Source organism: Rhineura floridana, chromosome 17 (assembly GCF_030035675.1).
Source record: "Rhineura floridana isolate rRhiFlo1 chromosome 17, rRhiFlo1.hap2, whole genome shotgun sequence".
Lineage (NCBI taxonomy): Eukaryota > Metazoa > Chordata > Lepidosauria > Squamata > Rhineuridae > Rhineura > Rhineura floridana.
In genome coordinates, this window is record NC_084496.1 from 31087093 (window position 1) to 31099941 (window position 12849).

The 12849-nt window shown below is 48.2% G+C and overlaps 1 protein-coding gene across 4 annotated transcripts in view; it reads left to right on the top strand.

Annotated features, from left to right (window-relative positions):
- The window catches only part of SRL (sarcalumenin), a 39385-nt gene that overhangs the window by 11550 nt on the left and 14986 nt on the right, over positions 1-12849 (top strand). For 2 of the 4 annotated variants that reach the window (XM_061599605.1, XM_061599606.1), the window contains exons 2-3: positions 5223-6542; positions 9218-9316. In XM_061599605.1, coding sequence (XP_061455589.1) covers positions 5223-6542; positions 9218-9316 — 1419 coding nt within the window. The remainder of the gene's footprint in view (positions 1-5222; positions 6543-9217; positions 9317-12849) is intronic. The other 2 variants (XM_061599607.1, XM_061599608.1) reach the window with 2 other exon arrangements.

The window sequence follows — 12849 nt, forward strand, 5'->3', positions numbered from 1 at the left end:
GCAACAGTTCCACAGCATGCGGCGAGTCCTGTTTGTTCTTTTCACGGGTACGTCTTTGAGCGCCGTGTGCCACGTCTCGTGCGAATGCTGTTTCGCTCAAGGCACCATGCAGGGACAGAAATCCAACGCGCGTGTGTCCTAGATCACAGACGTGCAAACTGCTGAGGAGAAACACTTCTGGGTCATCATCCGGTCGGAGGGTGTTGCCACGGAGCAGCGTGCAGGCTGGGGACGGTGTAAAAGACAGAACGGAACAGGCCGGAGCGGGCCCTTTATAAAAGAATTTGATGCCAAAAACACTGGGATGTGTTAGAGACACTTGAGAACAACATTTAGGAACAAAAACCATTCCAATAGGATTTTATTAACCCTTTAACAACCAAAATGCCCTCCGGAACGGAATGAAACAGCCCGGAAAGGCAACTTCCCAGCGAGCCAGACCTCCGAAATTCACCAGTCCCACATGACTACATGGGATGCATGCAATAAGACACAAAACGTCCATGCAAACCACGTTCCGATACCCGTTCCGGGCTATAATACGCTTTTACGTAAAACAGCCCGGAATGGCGACTTCCCAATGAGCCAGACCTACCAAATTCACCAGTCCCACATGACTCGATGGGATTCATGCAAAAAGTCACAAAACGTCCACATAAGCCACGTTCCATGCAATAATACATCTTGCTGAACAGAGCCCAGAACAACATCTGAACCAGCCAATAGCCAGTTCAAAAGCATCCCAAACAATCAAACTTGCCAGTAGACTGCTAACCCACTTGCATACACACAAGCAAAGATTTGTGCTATGTGCTCCAATTGTTTTCAATGGTAAATAGCCAAATATAACTTCAGTTAATTTAACAACAGAGACAAAATTCATTTGATGTCAAATTTAAATTGGTACTGCTGAAAGTTAAGGGTACACTTCTGTATTTTTGTGAATACTTGATTCTCTTATGTTACTGTAATATATATTAAAGATGACTTTTCATTCCAACAATGAGCGGTAGTGTTTATTTATAAATTATACAGTCATCTACACAAAACATCCTGAATGAAATGTTGATAGTATGCAAATTTAACTGCAAAACAAATTGCTCCAATAAATATTATTACTTAGTTGGCAGCTCTAGTAATGATTAATGAGGCATGTGTGTGAAAACAATATAGTACATTGTAGAGCTTGGAAAAGTTACTTTTTTGAACTACAACTCCCATCAGCCCAATCTAGTGGCCATGCTGGCTGAGGCTGATGGGAGTTATAGTTCAAAAAAAGTAACTTTTCCAAGCTCTGTGAATGTTTTCCTTTCCTAGCAAGGTTTTTGTAGTAAGCTATACTAGTATATAGTATTGAATGTAACTACAGATAGCTTTTGGTGTTAGAGAATAGCTGCAGTTTACTCTTCTTCCCACTAGGGGCACTGTAAGATCTGCTGGTCTCTGCAGAGACAGGATGATCCCTTCTTTTTTCAGACCAAAAAGGCAGCAGCCCAGGTATGCTATATTTATACTGTGGAGGTGGCTCAGTGGCAGCAAGTAGTGTCTTCTGTCATTACATACAGCAGAAAAGCCATGAGTAAAAGCTAGTCAACTTGCCCCTCCAATCTCTTTCTCTCTCCCCAATTCACCAGCCATTCGTAACCTGGTAGCAGCACCAATAGTGCTGCTTAGTGGACCTACAAACAGCAAGAAAAGGTATTGCTGATCACCCCAGAGATTCCTGGGTCATCCTGTGTTATCTCCCATTTCCCAACAAAAGGAGAGGCAGCAACATGTGTGGTTGGTGAATTTGGTAGGTCTGGCTCACTGGGAAGTCGCCGTCCTGGGCTGTTTTACATAAAAGCGTATTATAGCCTGGAACAGGTATCAGAACGTGGTTTGCGTGGAAGTTTTGTGTCTTATTGCATGAATCCCATGTAGTCATGTGGGACTGGTGAATTTCGGAGGTCTGGCTCGCTGGGAAGTCGCCGTTCCGGGCTGTTTTACGTAAAAGCGTATTATAGCCTGGAACAGGTATCAGAACGTGGTTTGCGTGGAAGTTTTGTGTCTTATTGCATGAATCCCATGTAGTCATGTGGGACTGGTGAATTTCGGAGGTCTGGCTCGCTGAGAAGTCGCCGTTCCGGGCTGTTTTACGTAAAAGCGTATTATAGCCTGGAACACAGGTATCAGAACGTGGTTTGCGTGCACCTTGACACTTGTGCAGAAGCATTTGTGGGGGTGGGGAGGCCTCGGTGGCTGGTGGAGAATTGCCCCCAAGGGGCATGTGGGGGTGAGTCCCACAGGAATGGTCTGTAGCTTTTCTGGACGGCAGGCTGCCCTGGACCCTGTTGCTGGGTCCCATCCTCCCCGGCACTTTGGGGTGTCTGAGGCTTGAGTGTGGGCTGGTGGCAGTCTTTGCTTCCTTTGCCATGGTAGTCTTTGCTTGATCTCCTGGCTCAACTACTACTACTACTACTACTACTACTACTATTATCATTACCATTATTAGATTTATGTCCCGCCTTTTCTCCCAGTCGGAGCCCCACAAATACCCCACAAACCTCCACCATTCGCTTCCTCCTATGGGCTCCCAGGCTGGAATTCACCCTGTGGCACTGGGAGACGTGCATGCTGCCCTAGCAAACCTTCTGTGGCTCTCTGCGCCGCCCTCGGCTTCCTTGGCACAGCGGCACAAGCATAGCGCTGTTTGCCATGCCCAGGAGGCATCAGCTTTCAAGAGGCTGGTGTGATATGTTTGAGGGGCTCCTGCCACCCAACCCATTGGCCGCCTCCTCCTCTGCCACCCACTTGCTGACAGAGGAAGAGCAATCCCTCCTATGGCTGAGGAGGTCCTGCTGGGCTCTCGGCTGAGATGCTTCCAAGACCCTTTTTTGTACGTTGGGGGTGGGCAGGCAGGGGAATGAGCTATGCAGGGAGTTTGTTTGGCTCCAAGTCTCTCTCAGCCGCAGGTTCCCCCACCCAGTGGTTGGAGGTATTTTTAGCCGATGAGGAAGGCTGCTGGGTGTTGAGCCCATAACCTTCAGCCTGTTTAACTGCAAAGCAATCATCCGTTCGCCATCTGCAGGTCAGCACAATTTGGAGCTCGATATAGTTAAAGGCCTCCAGTGTGGGAGCAGCGAGGGCAAGGAGGCTTCCTTATATAACGGCTTGAAAGTCACAGGAAATGAGGGGGGCAGAAGCGCCCACCTGATTTGAGCCCCCCAAGAGAGCTTTTCAGGCTTCCTGCCTTTCAGCTCCAAAGTCCACCCCTTACCCACTTGCCTCTGGGCAAATGCGGAGGGCAAAGCACCAGGCCTGCTGGCAGCAGTCTCCATGTCAGAACAGGCTCTGAGCCCCACTACCCCCCCCCAATCTCCACAACCTCCTTCTGGATGAAGCAGTGAGCCCAAAGTTCACTGGAATTGAGTGTTGGCTTGGGAGGAGGAAGAGGGATTCAAGGCAAAGTGGCCCTTCCTGGGAACAGCCGTGGCAGTGTTGGGACCCAGCTATAGTAGGTAGAGCAGCCCTTTTGCATTCCTGGGCACCCTGGAGTAGCCAGTGCCTTTCATAGATTCAGGCCTCTCTCTTTAAAGAATGAAAGCATTTTTCTTACTGACACTCTGGTCTATTGTACTTTTTATTTTTATATAAAAGAACCAGGCCTCGCAGGCAGGCAGTCTGTCTTCTGGGAACATTGCTGTGTGGTGTTCTTGGCCCAAGGTGGGCAGTGCCAGTCTTGAGGGTGACGCAACGCTTAGGTGACGGCGGCAGCAGCAGCCGCCTACCTCTCTGGCGGGAGGACACAGTGTGTGAGCACAAATGCCCCCTGCAACTTCTTGCCACAACTGAAGGCGCCAACCTTGAATCCACCCAGCCCTTTAATGGCACAGACCTCGCATTCCTGATGTCATTTTTTTGAAGGGCCTGGTCCCTTCCCTCTGCCAGGGTGAGGGGGTGGTGGCTTCAGCCTGGATACCCAGGTACAAAGGAAGAGCTTTGGATTGGCATACGGGGTCTAGCCCTTTTGGGGGGTGGGATTATTCATCTGAGCAGCAGCTGCTTCCAGCGGAAGCCTTTTTGTTTCCAGTGCTTTATTCCAGGCATCCAATTGGCAAATAAGAAATGGTTGTGGTTGGGAGGCCCATGGAGAGCCCAGGTGGCCCCTTCTCTCTCCCCCCTCCCTAGCTCCTGCGACACTGGCCAGATTCACTCACCGGTTTCTCTGGTGCAGAAACACCAGAATAAAGCAGAGCGGGTTGGGGACAGTGGAAAGGAAGATGCAGTAGCAGCAAGGAAGTAGTTTCAGCGCAAACCTTTGCATCCAGGCATGTAAGACCTCTCACAAGAAAGGCTCTTGATTTTGGTGGACAAGCTCTGTGTGCCCTGTGCGCATGGCCTGTTTGAAAGGAGCCTGCCCTTGACAAGATGGCCCTCATTTCTTCCTGATGTGGCACTGTCGGTGTATTCAGATAACGGAGCTTGATCTGGGTTCACACAGAGAGACAAATGGGGTTGGGCTCCTTAACAGTACAATAAATATTTTGGAAGGATCCATGTTGTGTCAGTCTGGAAAGCAAAGCAGTAGTTAGACTAGGGAGTGAGGTAGCAGAATCCCTGGCCACCTTGGCCTCTTTCTTTTCTTCAGGCTTTCCTGGAGAAAGGGAGAGCTGGAGAAGGAGGGCCGGAACCTCTGGATGCAGAGAAGATGCACTTTAGGGAGAGGAGGCGGAGGTATTATGTGTTCCGTGTTTCGTGGCCTTCAGTGGAACTTTGGAATATGCTAAGACCTTCCAAAAGTCTGTAAATGCTGCTTCAGCTCCTGTTGCCCTCTCCCAAGCTGTTCCTTGGCTTCTTCCTTAGTCCGCTTGTAGCCTAGAAAGGCAAGAAGCCCATCAAAGAGGGCCAGGGCTAGGCTTGCTAAGGGCTTGTCGGTGTGTAACCCAAGATATGTTCCCTCCAACCAGCACCTGTTTGAACCCAGTTTATTGACAGGAGCAGGGAGAGCGCTTTGGATTCCAAGCCTGGTAGTTAGACAGGGCTGAACATGTATTTGTAAAAGCCTCCTTAAAATGTACATCGGCTTCAACATCACTTTAATTGGAAAGGGCGTCCAACTCTGCCCCTTACGCAGAGTCGCACATGCAAACACAAACCCCGTATAAAACACAGAGGCTCTTTTGAGGAGGAAGGTAGGCTGAGTGCAGATCCAACTGACTGATCATGTTCTAACCATTTAGACCTGCAAGTGTCTGCCCTGGACGGCACAGAAGACTCTGCCAACTTTGCTGAAGGTGGCTTGTTGCCTGGAGACCCAAGCCTAGCAGAGAAGGATAAGCTGCTTTATGGAGTCGACGACGATGCTGCCGCCACCGCCGCCTCCTCACCGCTTGAGATGGGAATTCCCTTCCAGCGCGCAGATAGTCATGAGGAAGCCAGCAGAGACATGAGGGGAGAGCCTCGTGCTGGTGGCTCCACCAAAGCAGGTGCTGATCTGGACGTCAGTAGTCTGGAGGAAAAGGGAGCCCTCGTTGCTGAGGCAGAAGACGCCTCTCATGGAGGGCAACGAGAAGGTGGGCACAGCCTGGGAGCACCCGAGCAACGTTCTGCAGTCAACACAGAGGAAGTGTTGGCTAAAGAGAACCAGGCACCGCCAGAGGGAGCTGCCAAAGACCCTGCCCTGCAAGGAAGCAGAAGAGCCTCTCGGGGCCTTCTCCAGCCCTCTGAGGCCAGAGAGGAACCATCTCCTCAGGAGGACAACATCACCACTGACTTGGGCAAGGAAGCGGAAGGCACCTCTGGGGAGAGATGTTTAAGTGATGCCTCCCCCACACTGAATGCCTTTGGGGCACCAGGAATGGCACCGCAGGCCACCCCCCACAAGTCAGAATGGCAGTCAGAGTCTAAGCAGGTGGAGGGAGAAGACACCGGAGTGGAAGAGGAAGGCTCTGAGAGGGAAACAGCAGGTTGCCCTGAGCAGCTGGAAGTGGAAGATTCAGAGGACGACAAAGAAGAAGAGGCCACAGTGGCAAGGGAGGGAGACGTTGGCCTTGCAGAAGGCGAAGGTTCTGAGGAAGAAGAAGATTCTGAGGAAGAAGACGATTCTGAGGAAGAAGACGATTCTGAGGAAGAAGACGATTCTGAGGAAGACAATGACCCCCATTCAGAGAAAGATAACGATGAAGGAGAGGCAGCAGTGGCTGGAGGAGGAGGAGAGCCTGCCATCCCTGGAGAGAAAAAGGCCGGTGCTCTGAAAGGTGGCAGAGAGGAAAAAGCAGAGGATGGGGAAGAGGGTCCTGCCCTGGGGAAAGGTGTGGGTGAAGTGGAGTCAGAAGATGCCCCCTCTGGAGACCCCAGCCTGATATCTGTTCCTCAGGCTAACACCCACCTCCAGCAACAAGAGGAAGGCCCGGGTGAAGCAGAAGCAACCCTCAGTTCTCCCAGCAATGGGGCCCCCCTCAGCGGAAATGAGGAACTGACTTCTGACCGTGCACACCTGGCCCCAGCCGACCCCAGCCCAGCACCTCACAGCAACCCCCCAACCCTAGCTGCTGCTGTTGGTCAGTTCACCCAGAGAGGCGCTGGCTCCCTTCGTTCCATATTGTAGGACTAAGTAAAAGAGCTCACATGGTGCTCCCAGCAGACCCACCCTGGCTGCCTCTCCCTTTTCTGCCCCCTACCTCAGACCTCTGCTCACCACCAGGACAGCCAAAGGGTGGGGTGGGGATGGAGCTGGGCTGGTGGGGACAGGGGCAGCTGCCAAAAGTGCCAGATGAGAGATGTTTGGGTTTAAAGGCATTTTACATCCTTAGAGGCAACCGGCTCACCATTTCTGTGGCATATAATGCAAAACTCAAAGCAATAAAATTAGTTAAAGTTTGCAAAAATACAAAAATCCAAGATCTCTATTACATCAGATGTTGTGCATTTTTAATTCAGCAAAGCAGCAATAGCAAAATGCTCAGTAATATAAATAAAACATGCAAGTTAAGTCCTGTACAATCATTGTTCACAGACTTAGAATCTAAGATGAATTTTAATTCTCAGGCATGTTGCCTGTAGGCATTGCTTGGAGGATTCCCAAACTCAAAGGGAATTTCCCTAGCATTTTGACTAAACATGCCAAAGAACCTGACCATGTTGATTTTAAATCCCAACAATGTTTTTCCAAATGACACAACAGACTTTTTTTCAATGTTTACCAGTCAGTCTCTGAAAAGCTAAAGGCTATTAATTGTTGGCAGAACTATCAGGAGGGGGTTCCTTATAATGAAGACAGTTGGCATAAATTCCATGCCAGGGATCAAGGATCACCTGCTGTTGAGGGGGCAGGAAGCGGGGAGGAACAGCCCTTTGTTAATGCTGCTCTGGAACACGCAACTGACACCAAAGTGTAACCAGAGCTGTATCTAGCAACTATTTGGGGACTAGGAAGGGCCTCTCTCTGGCTGTCAGCTGGCTTGTGTGATTGGCTGTGCCCAGCTCTCAACTGGCATCATCACAGACCTGCACTGCAGGCAGGACTCCACAGACTCCCAGCAACATGGAAAGGAATTGGCTCGAGAGTGGTGGAAGGACTTGCATGCACTTTGGACCATGGGGTGGACACATGGGGTGGCAGTGTGGGACAAAAGGAGAGGTCTGGGAGGGAAGGAAGGAAGGGGGTCTTCTTGGCTGCACTTAGTCATGCAGCAGGGCAAACATCATTGGCCATGTATTCTTGTCGTGTGACTGGATACGCTATTGATGTTGCCCATGGTCTGATCCTCAGTGGGGCCAAGTGCATTTTGTCAGGGTGAATTCCAAGCTAGCCAGAAGGAATCTCACTTTTTGAAGGAACAGCTAAGCAGGGTGAGGGTGGGATGTTAACTGCATCAAAGAAAGAGCAGGGCTTCTCCACTATGTAGCAGTACTGAACTGAGGACACGGGCACACTCAACAACCACATCCTGTCTGTCTGCCATGGTTCAGCCTTACAATTTCAAGTCTTTTCAGTGTGGCTTACTAGCAAAGAAATGTAAAATAACATTTTAAAAATCTTTAAAATCAACGCAGTGCCATAAAGCATCAGCATAGCATCAGTCACCTAAGCAGGAAAAGCAACAGTAAACTCACAGTTGCAACACAACTAGAGCAGCATCCAATGTGTGCACAAATGCTCTTGCTCTGAGGATGCAATTGTACGTGTGTATCCAGTTTGTGCAGTGCCCTTGATGTGCAGAGAGGCTGAATCTCAAGGATGCCTCCATGTCCTTTAAGGGCACATCTGGGCAGAGGTTTCTGAAAGGGCCAGGAGTGACCACCCAAAACCCCAGTTAGTGTGATGGGGTTTGTGTGGTAATGTCAAAGCAGGAAACTTGAAGGGGGGGCATGGTTTTAGGTGGTGTTTGCGGAGCTTTCTGACGAGCTGAGCAAATACAGGAGGAGGGTTGTTTCTGGGTCTTGCCAGTGTAACAGCCTGCCCAGCAGCCCTGTAAGCAAAGGATAAGAATAGGGAGGGGCAGATGATATTTATTTATTTATTTATTTATTTATTACATTTATACCTCGCCTTTTCATGATAGAAACCCAAGGTGGCTTACATGTGGTTCCCAGGCGGTCTCCCATCCAGGCACTGACCAGACCTGACGCTGCTTAACTTCAGCAGGGAGCTGGCCACATGTGTCTTCAGACCATAGCTTGGGCCTCCTGGGCCGCCCCCTAACAACACCTCTCCTTAGATGCTAAGCAATTAAAAAGAGGCTGCCAAAGCTCCCATCTGAAATTCCCTTTTAGGTTTGGAAGTGATGTTTGAGTCATACTTTGCATTTTCTAATATAAAACCTGGATTGATGAGAGAGTAAATTTGATATTTAAAATGTCTCTGTTCTATCTTATTAACAAGATGGTTTGGAAAGATGGTTTGTTTGGCTTGCCTTCAGTGCTTTTCCCTTTTATAAGAGACCCCCCCCCTTTGCCCATCACTGTGAAGTCAGAATGCAGCAGCATCAGCAGCATCTAAATTTAGGAGGATTGCCCTCCGGCAGCTGCTGGCCAAGGGAAATCCTCGCTTGGGAAGCAGGGAAGGGGGCGGGATGTCTGCAGTGCCAGGAAAACATTGCCGTAGTGTGCCATAGGCCTGAATAAGGAACACCCTGATATAAAACACATTCATTTCCCCCTTGCAAGCTGGACTGAACTCTGTGTGCGTTGCCGGCAGCACAGACGGATGATGCTCTCTCTACTCTTTCTGCAGAAGAGGTGGAAGAGGGCAGGGAGTCTGCCACGAGGGACCGCTCCCACATCGAAGGCACTTTGAAGCTGAAGGAGGAGAAGCCTGCAGATGACTACTCAGGTAGCAGCAGGAGAGAGTGTCTGGTGGGGAGGGATGCAAGGGGGTGCTGGAGGAGATGGGCATTCCCCCTCCTGTGCTTGGCACCTTCTGGAAAGCATCCCTAGGCTTCCTGACGGGAGACCCAGCTCTTCCTACCCAGAGGGCCCTGGAGGCCCAGTCCAATTTGTTTGTGGTTGCCCCCCCCCATTGCATGGGACCACACAGCTGAGCCTCCGAGATCCCCTAGAATAGTCACTGACAATCAGCAGTCTGCTTCCCTCAGCCATTCCTCCTGGGCTTGCTACCAGGCACACTCTCGGCTCTTGCACCCTCTCTACCTGGAGATTGCAGGGATTGGACTGGGGACAGCTGCTCTGTTGGAATGTATGAGGTTCAACTGCAACTTGGTGGGTTGAGGCTGCATGAGGTTAATAAGGGTAGCTAGAGAGAGCTAGACCTCTTGCTGGTTGAGGCTAGACCTATCCCTTTGATCCTGCGTCTCTTCCCTTCCTGCTAGACTGATAAGCAAAGGAATGTTGATCCCAGTTCCTTCCTGCCTCTCTCAGTTTTCTCTTTCTCTCGGGAGGGGAGCAGACATCTTCTCTTTGTCTCTCCTCTCAACCAGGATGAGAGCGAGTACTGGGACCGGTGCTCACTGCTCCAGTATAGCCAGTTAAGCTAGATATAGAACTCTTTCCTATCAAGCATGTACTTCCAGAATAAAGTAGTTGTTTCTTATTTTAAAGCTTAAAGTCTCTGTCTGACTAATTTGCAGGGAAGGTAGAATCTTAGCAAAGATTCATACACACACACTAAGCTCGCTCAATACTCTCCGTTCCGCAGCGCATACACAACTTTGCTATGTTCTCTCAATAGAGAGAAATTCCGACATGCTCATCCACTGAGCTGTAGCCCTTCCCCTCAGGTGTATGTGTCTATACAGAGAGAGAGAGAGAGAGAGAGAGAGAGAGAGAGAGAGAAACTGGCTGACTCTGGCAGGGGAAGGAGAGTGGGAGGGTGGTCCCACATGCATTTTTCCTTGGTACTCTTGCCCTTCCCACTTTTCACCACTGGGTGTCCCCCCCTGCAAGGGAAGCCACACTTGCCAAGCCCTCCTCACCAGCAGCATGAGAGTAGGGGAGGCCTGGGTTGAAGAGCTGCTCTCTTCTCACCGCATGATGTGGGTCAGCCTTTCTGTGTGAGGCTGGAGCATTCCACATGCATGGATTGCAGAGATCCACAGAGAAATTGCAGAGAAATTGTGTTTATAAAGGAGGATACTTGTAAGTTTCTATACCAGTTGACTCTTAACCCAGAGAGACATTTTTCTAATTGAGAAATCTGTAAAGGACATCTTCGATCAAACAGATCTCCGGTAGCAATCCCCTCTGCTCCCAAATTGCCTATATTTGTCAATGTGATGAAATTTGGGGTGATCTAGGAATGGAAGAAGAGAGGACGGCTAACGCTCTAGTTTGCAGACCCACTGAGTCCAGATTTTCAAGGTGGCATTCAAGAAAGGGTGTGTGATTGAGAAAAGAGCACAGTAGTAACAGAGGGAGCGATCATGCTGATGGGCATTTCACTTCCAAAGTAATTTCCATTGAAATCCGAGGTATACAGTAAGTGATACTTCGTAATATAGTTGCAGATTTGGCATGCCAAAATCTCCCTTATTACTTGAGCGATACAGGACCGTTTTACTTAATTTATTTTTATTTATTTATTTTTTTAAAACTTATATACCGCCCGACTAGCAATAGCTCTCTGGGCGGTGAACATAGATACAAGCGTGAACATTTACTGCCGTTACAGTAAGAGTGAAGCATTTGTGGCAATTTCTGTAGGGGTGTCTCAGGAAGATAAATGGGCAGAGTTTGGAAGAGGAATTTGGGCAGAATGGCCATTTTCATTCTAGCCACTTTGCCAAGCCAAGAAAGGGAAAAGTTTTTCCAGAAATAAAGCTCAGTTTTAATAGTTCATATTAATGGATCGTAGTTACTCTTTTTAAATTGTTTTCCTCTTCTCCCAGGCATTTTAGCATGTTTTTTTAAATTGCTTTTTAAAAAATGTGTTTTAAAATTTGTATATTTGCTTTTAATGTTTCTAATTGTTGTAAACTGCCCAGAGAGCTTTGGCTATGGGGCAGTATGCAAATGCAACAAACAAATAAATAAACAAATAAACAAACAAATAAAGAAATAATTTGGTAATCGTTACCCCTAGATATTTAAAGCCACCAAACACCAGCAGGAGATCAAATATATTACTTAAGTGAGCCTGTGCTCATAAGGGGAAACTGATACAAAAAACTTCCGACTTTCTGTAGATTTCTAACCCCACCACTTCTTCAAAATTAGCTAAATGGGTTTGCAGCTATGGGAGCGCGTCCTGAGGTTCTTGTAAAAATAGGAATATGTTATCCATGAAGAGGCTGATAAGATGCTCTTGGTCATTAATAACCAAACCTTTAATATTAGAGTCTGCTTAAGCTTATTGGCCAGTACTTCTTTTGCAATTACAAATAATATAGGAGATAAAGGGCATCCCTGCTTGGTGCTTCTTGTTAAATTAACGAAAGGGGAATCAAACCTATTGATATGAATTGTCGCTTGGGAACCAGAATAAAAATCTTTTTGATGAGTTTTTTGCAAAAAGGCAATATCAGGATCTGCCTTCCGTAATAAAGTTCCGATTCTAGCACATTTCACAGGAATCCCTAATCCATTCAAGCTAAGGGAAAGCAGTTTTAGTCTAGACTTTCCTAAGTTTGTTATAGCTGGAGGTTGGATTGGTGAGAATGGGAAGAATAGTGTGACTCCATGAGAGGGCATGGAGTGACAAAAAAATTTAAGAACACAAGACCTAAACATTTAGAACTGGTCAACCCATATTGTGGGGGAGACTTTGCAGCCTCACAGTCTGCAAATACATCCCAGGATTGCCCACCATCAGCTCTGCCAACATTGGGATAGTGGCAGAGGAGGAGTCCAAAGTTAAGCAGCAACATTCCTCACAATAGCAAACATATAAAAAGAATGGAGTTTGTCTGATAGAAAATTTAGTTGGGTTCAGAAGAGGAGCTAGCAGTTTGATCTGCAGAAGGACTAGGAGGTGTGGATTTAGAAGTGCCCTGCTTCTTTCGGCTAGACCATTCGGCTGAAGGTGAAAGAGTATTTCTGTTGTGTGGGGATTCAGATGGTAGGTTCGGGAACTCAAGCCCAAGATCGTGTAATAAAACATGCTTGACTTAACGCTGAAGCTGTATAAAAACGATCCCCTCGATCAACCATAAGCTTGAAAGGGTAACCCCAGCAGTAGGGGATGTTAGTGTTTTGCAGAATCTCAGTGAATGGCCTGAAACCCTTGTGGTGCAGCAGGGAATCATGGCAGACATCTTGAAAAATCCGTTTACGCTTTTGCAGTGCAGCATATATTAATTCTTGCTTGCAAAATTGCTCAAAGCAAATAACAGTGCCATTAGGGGGACCACCATCCTGTGATTTACAGAGCATGGTGAGCCCTTTCAATATCAGCTTCTGCTACAGGTTCTG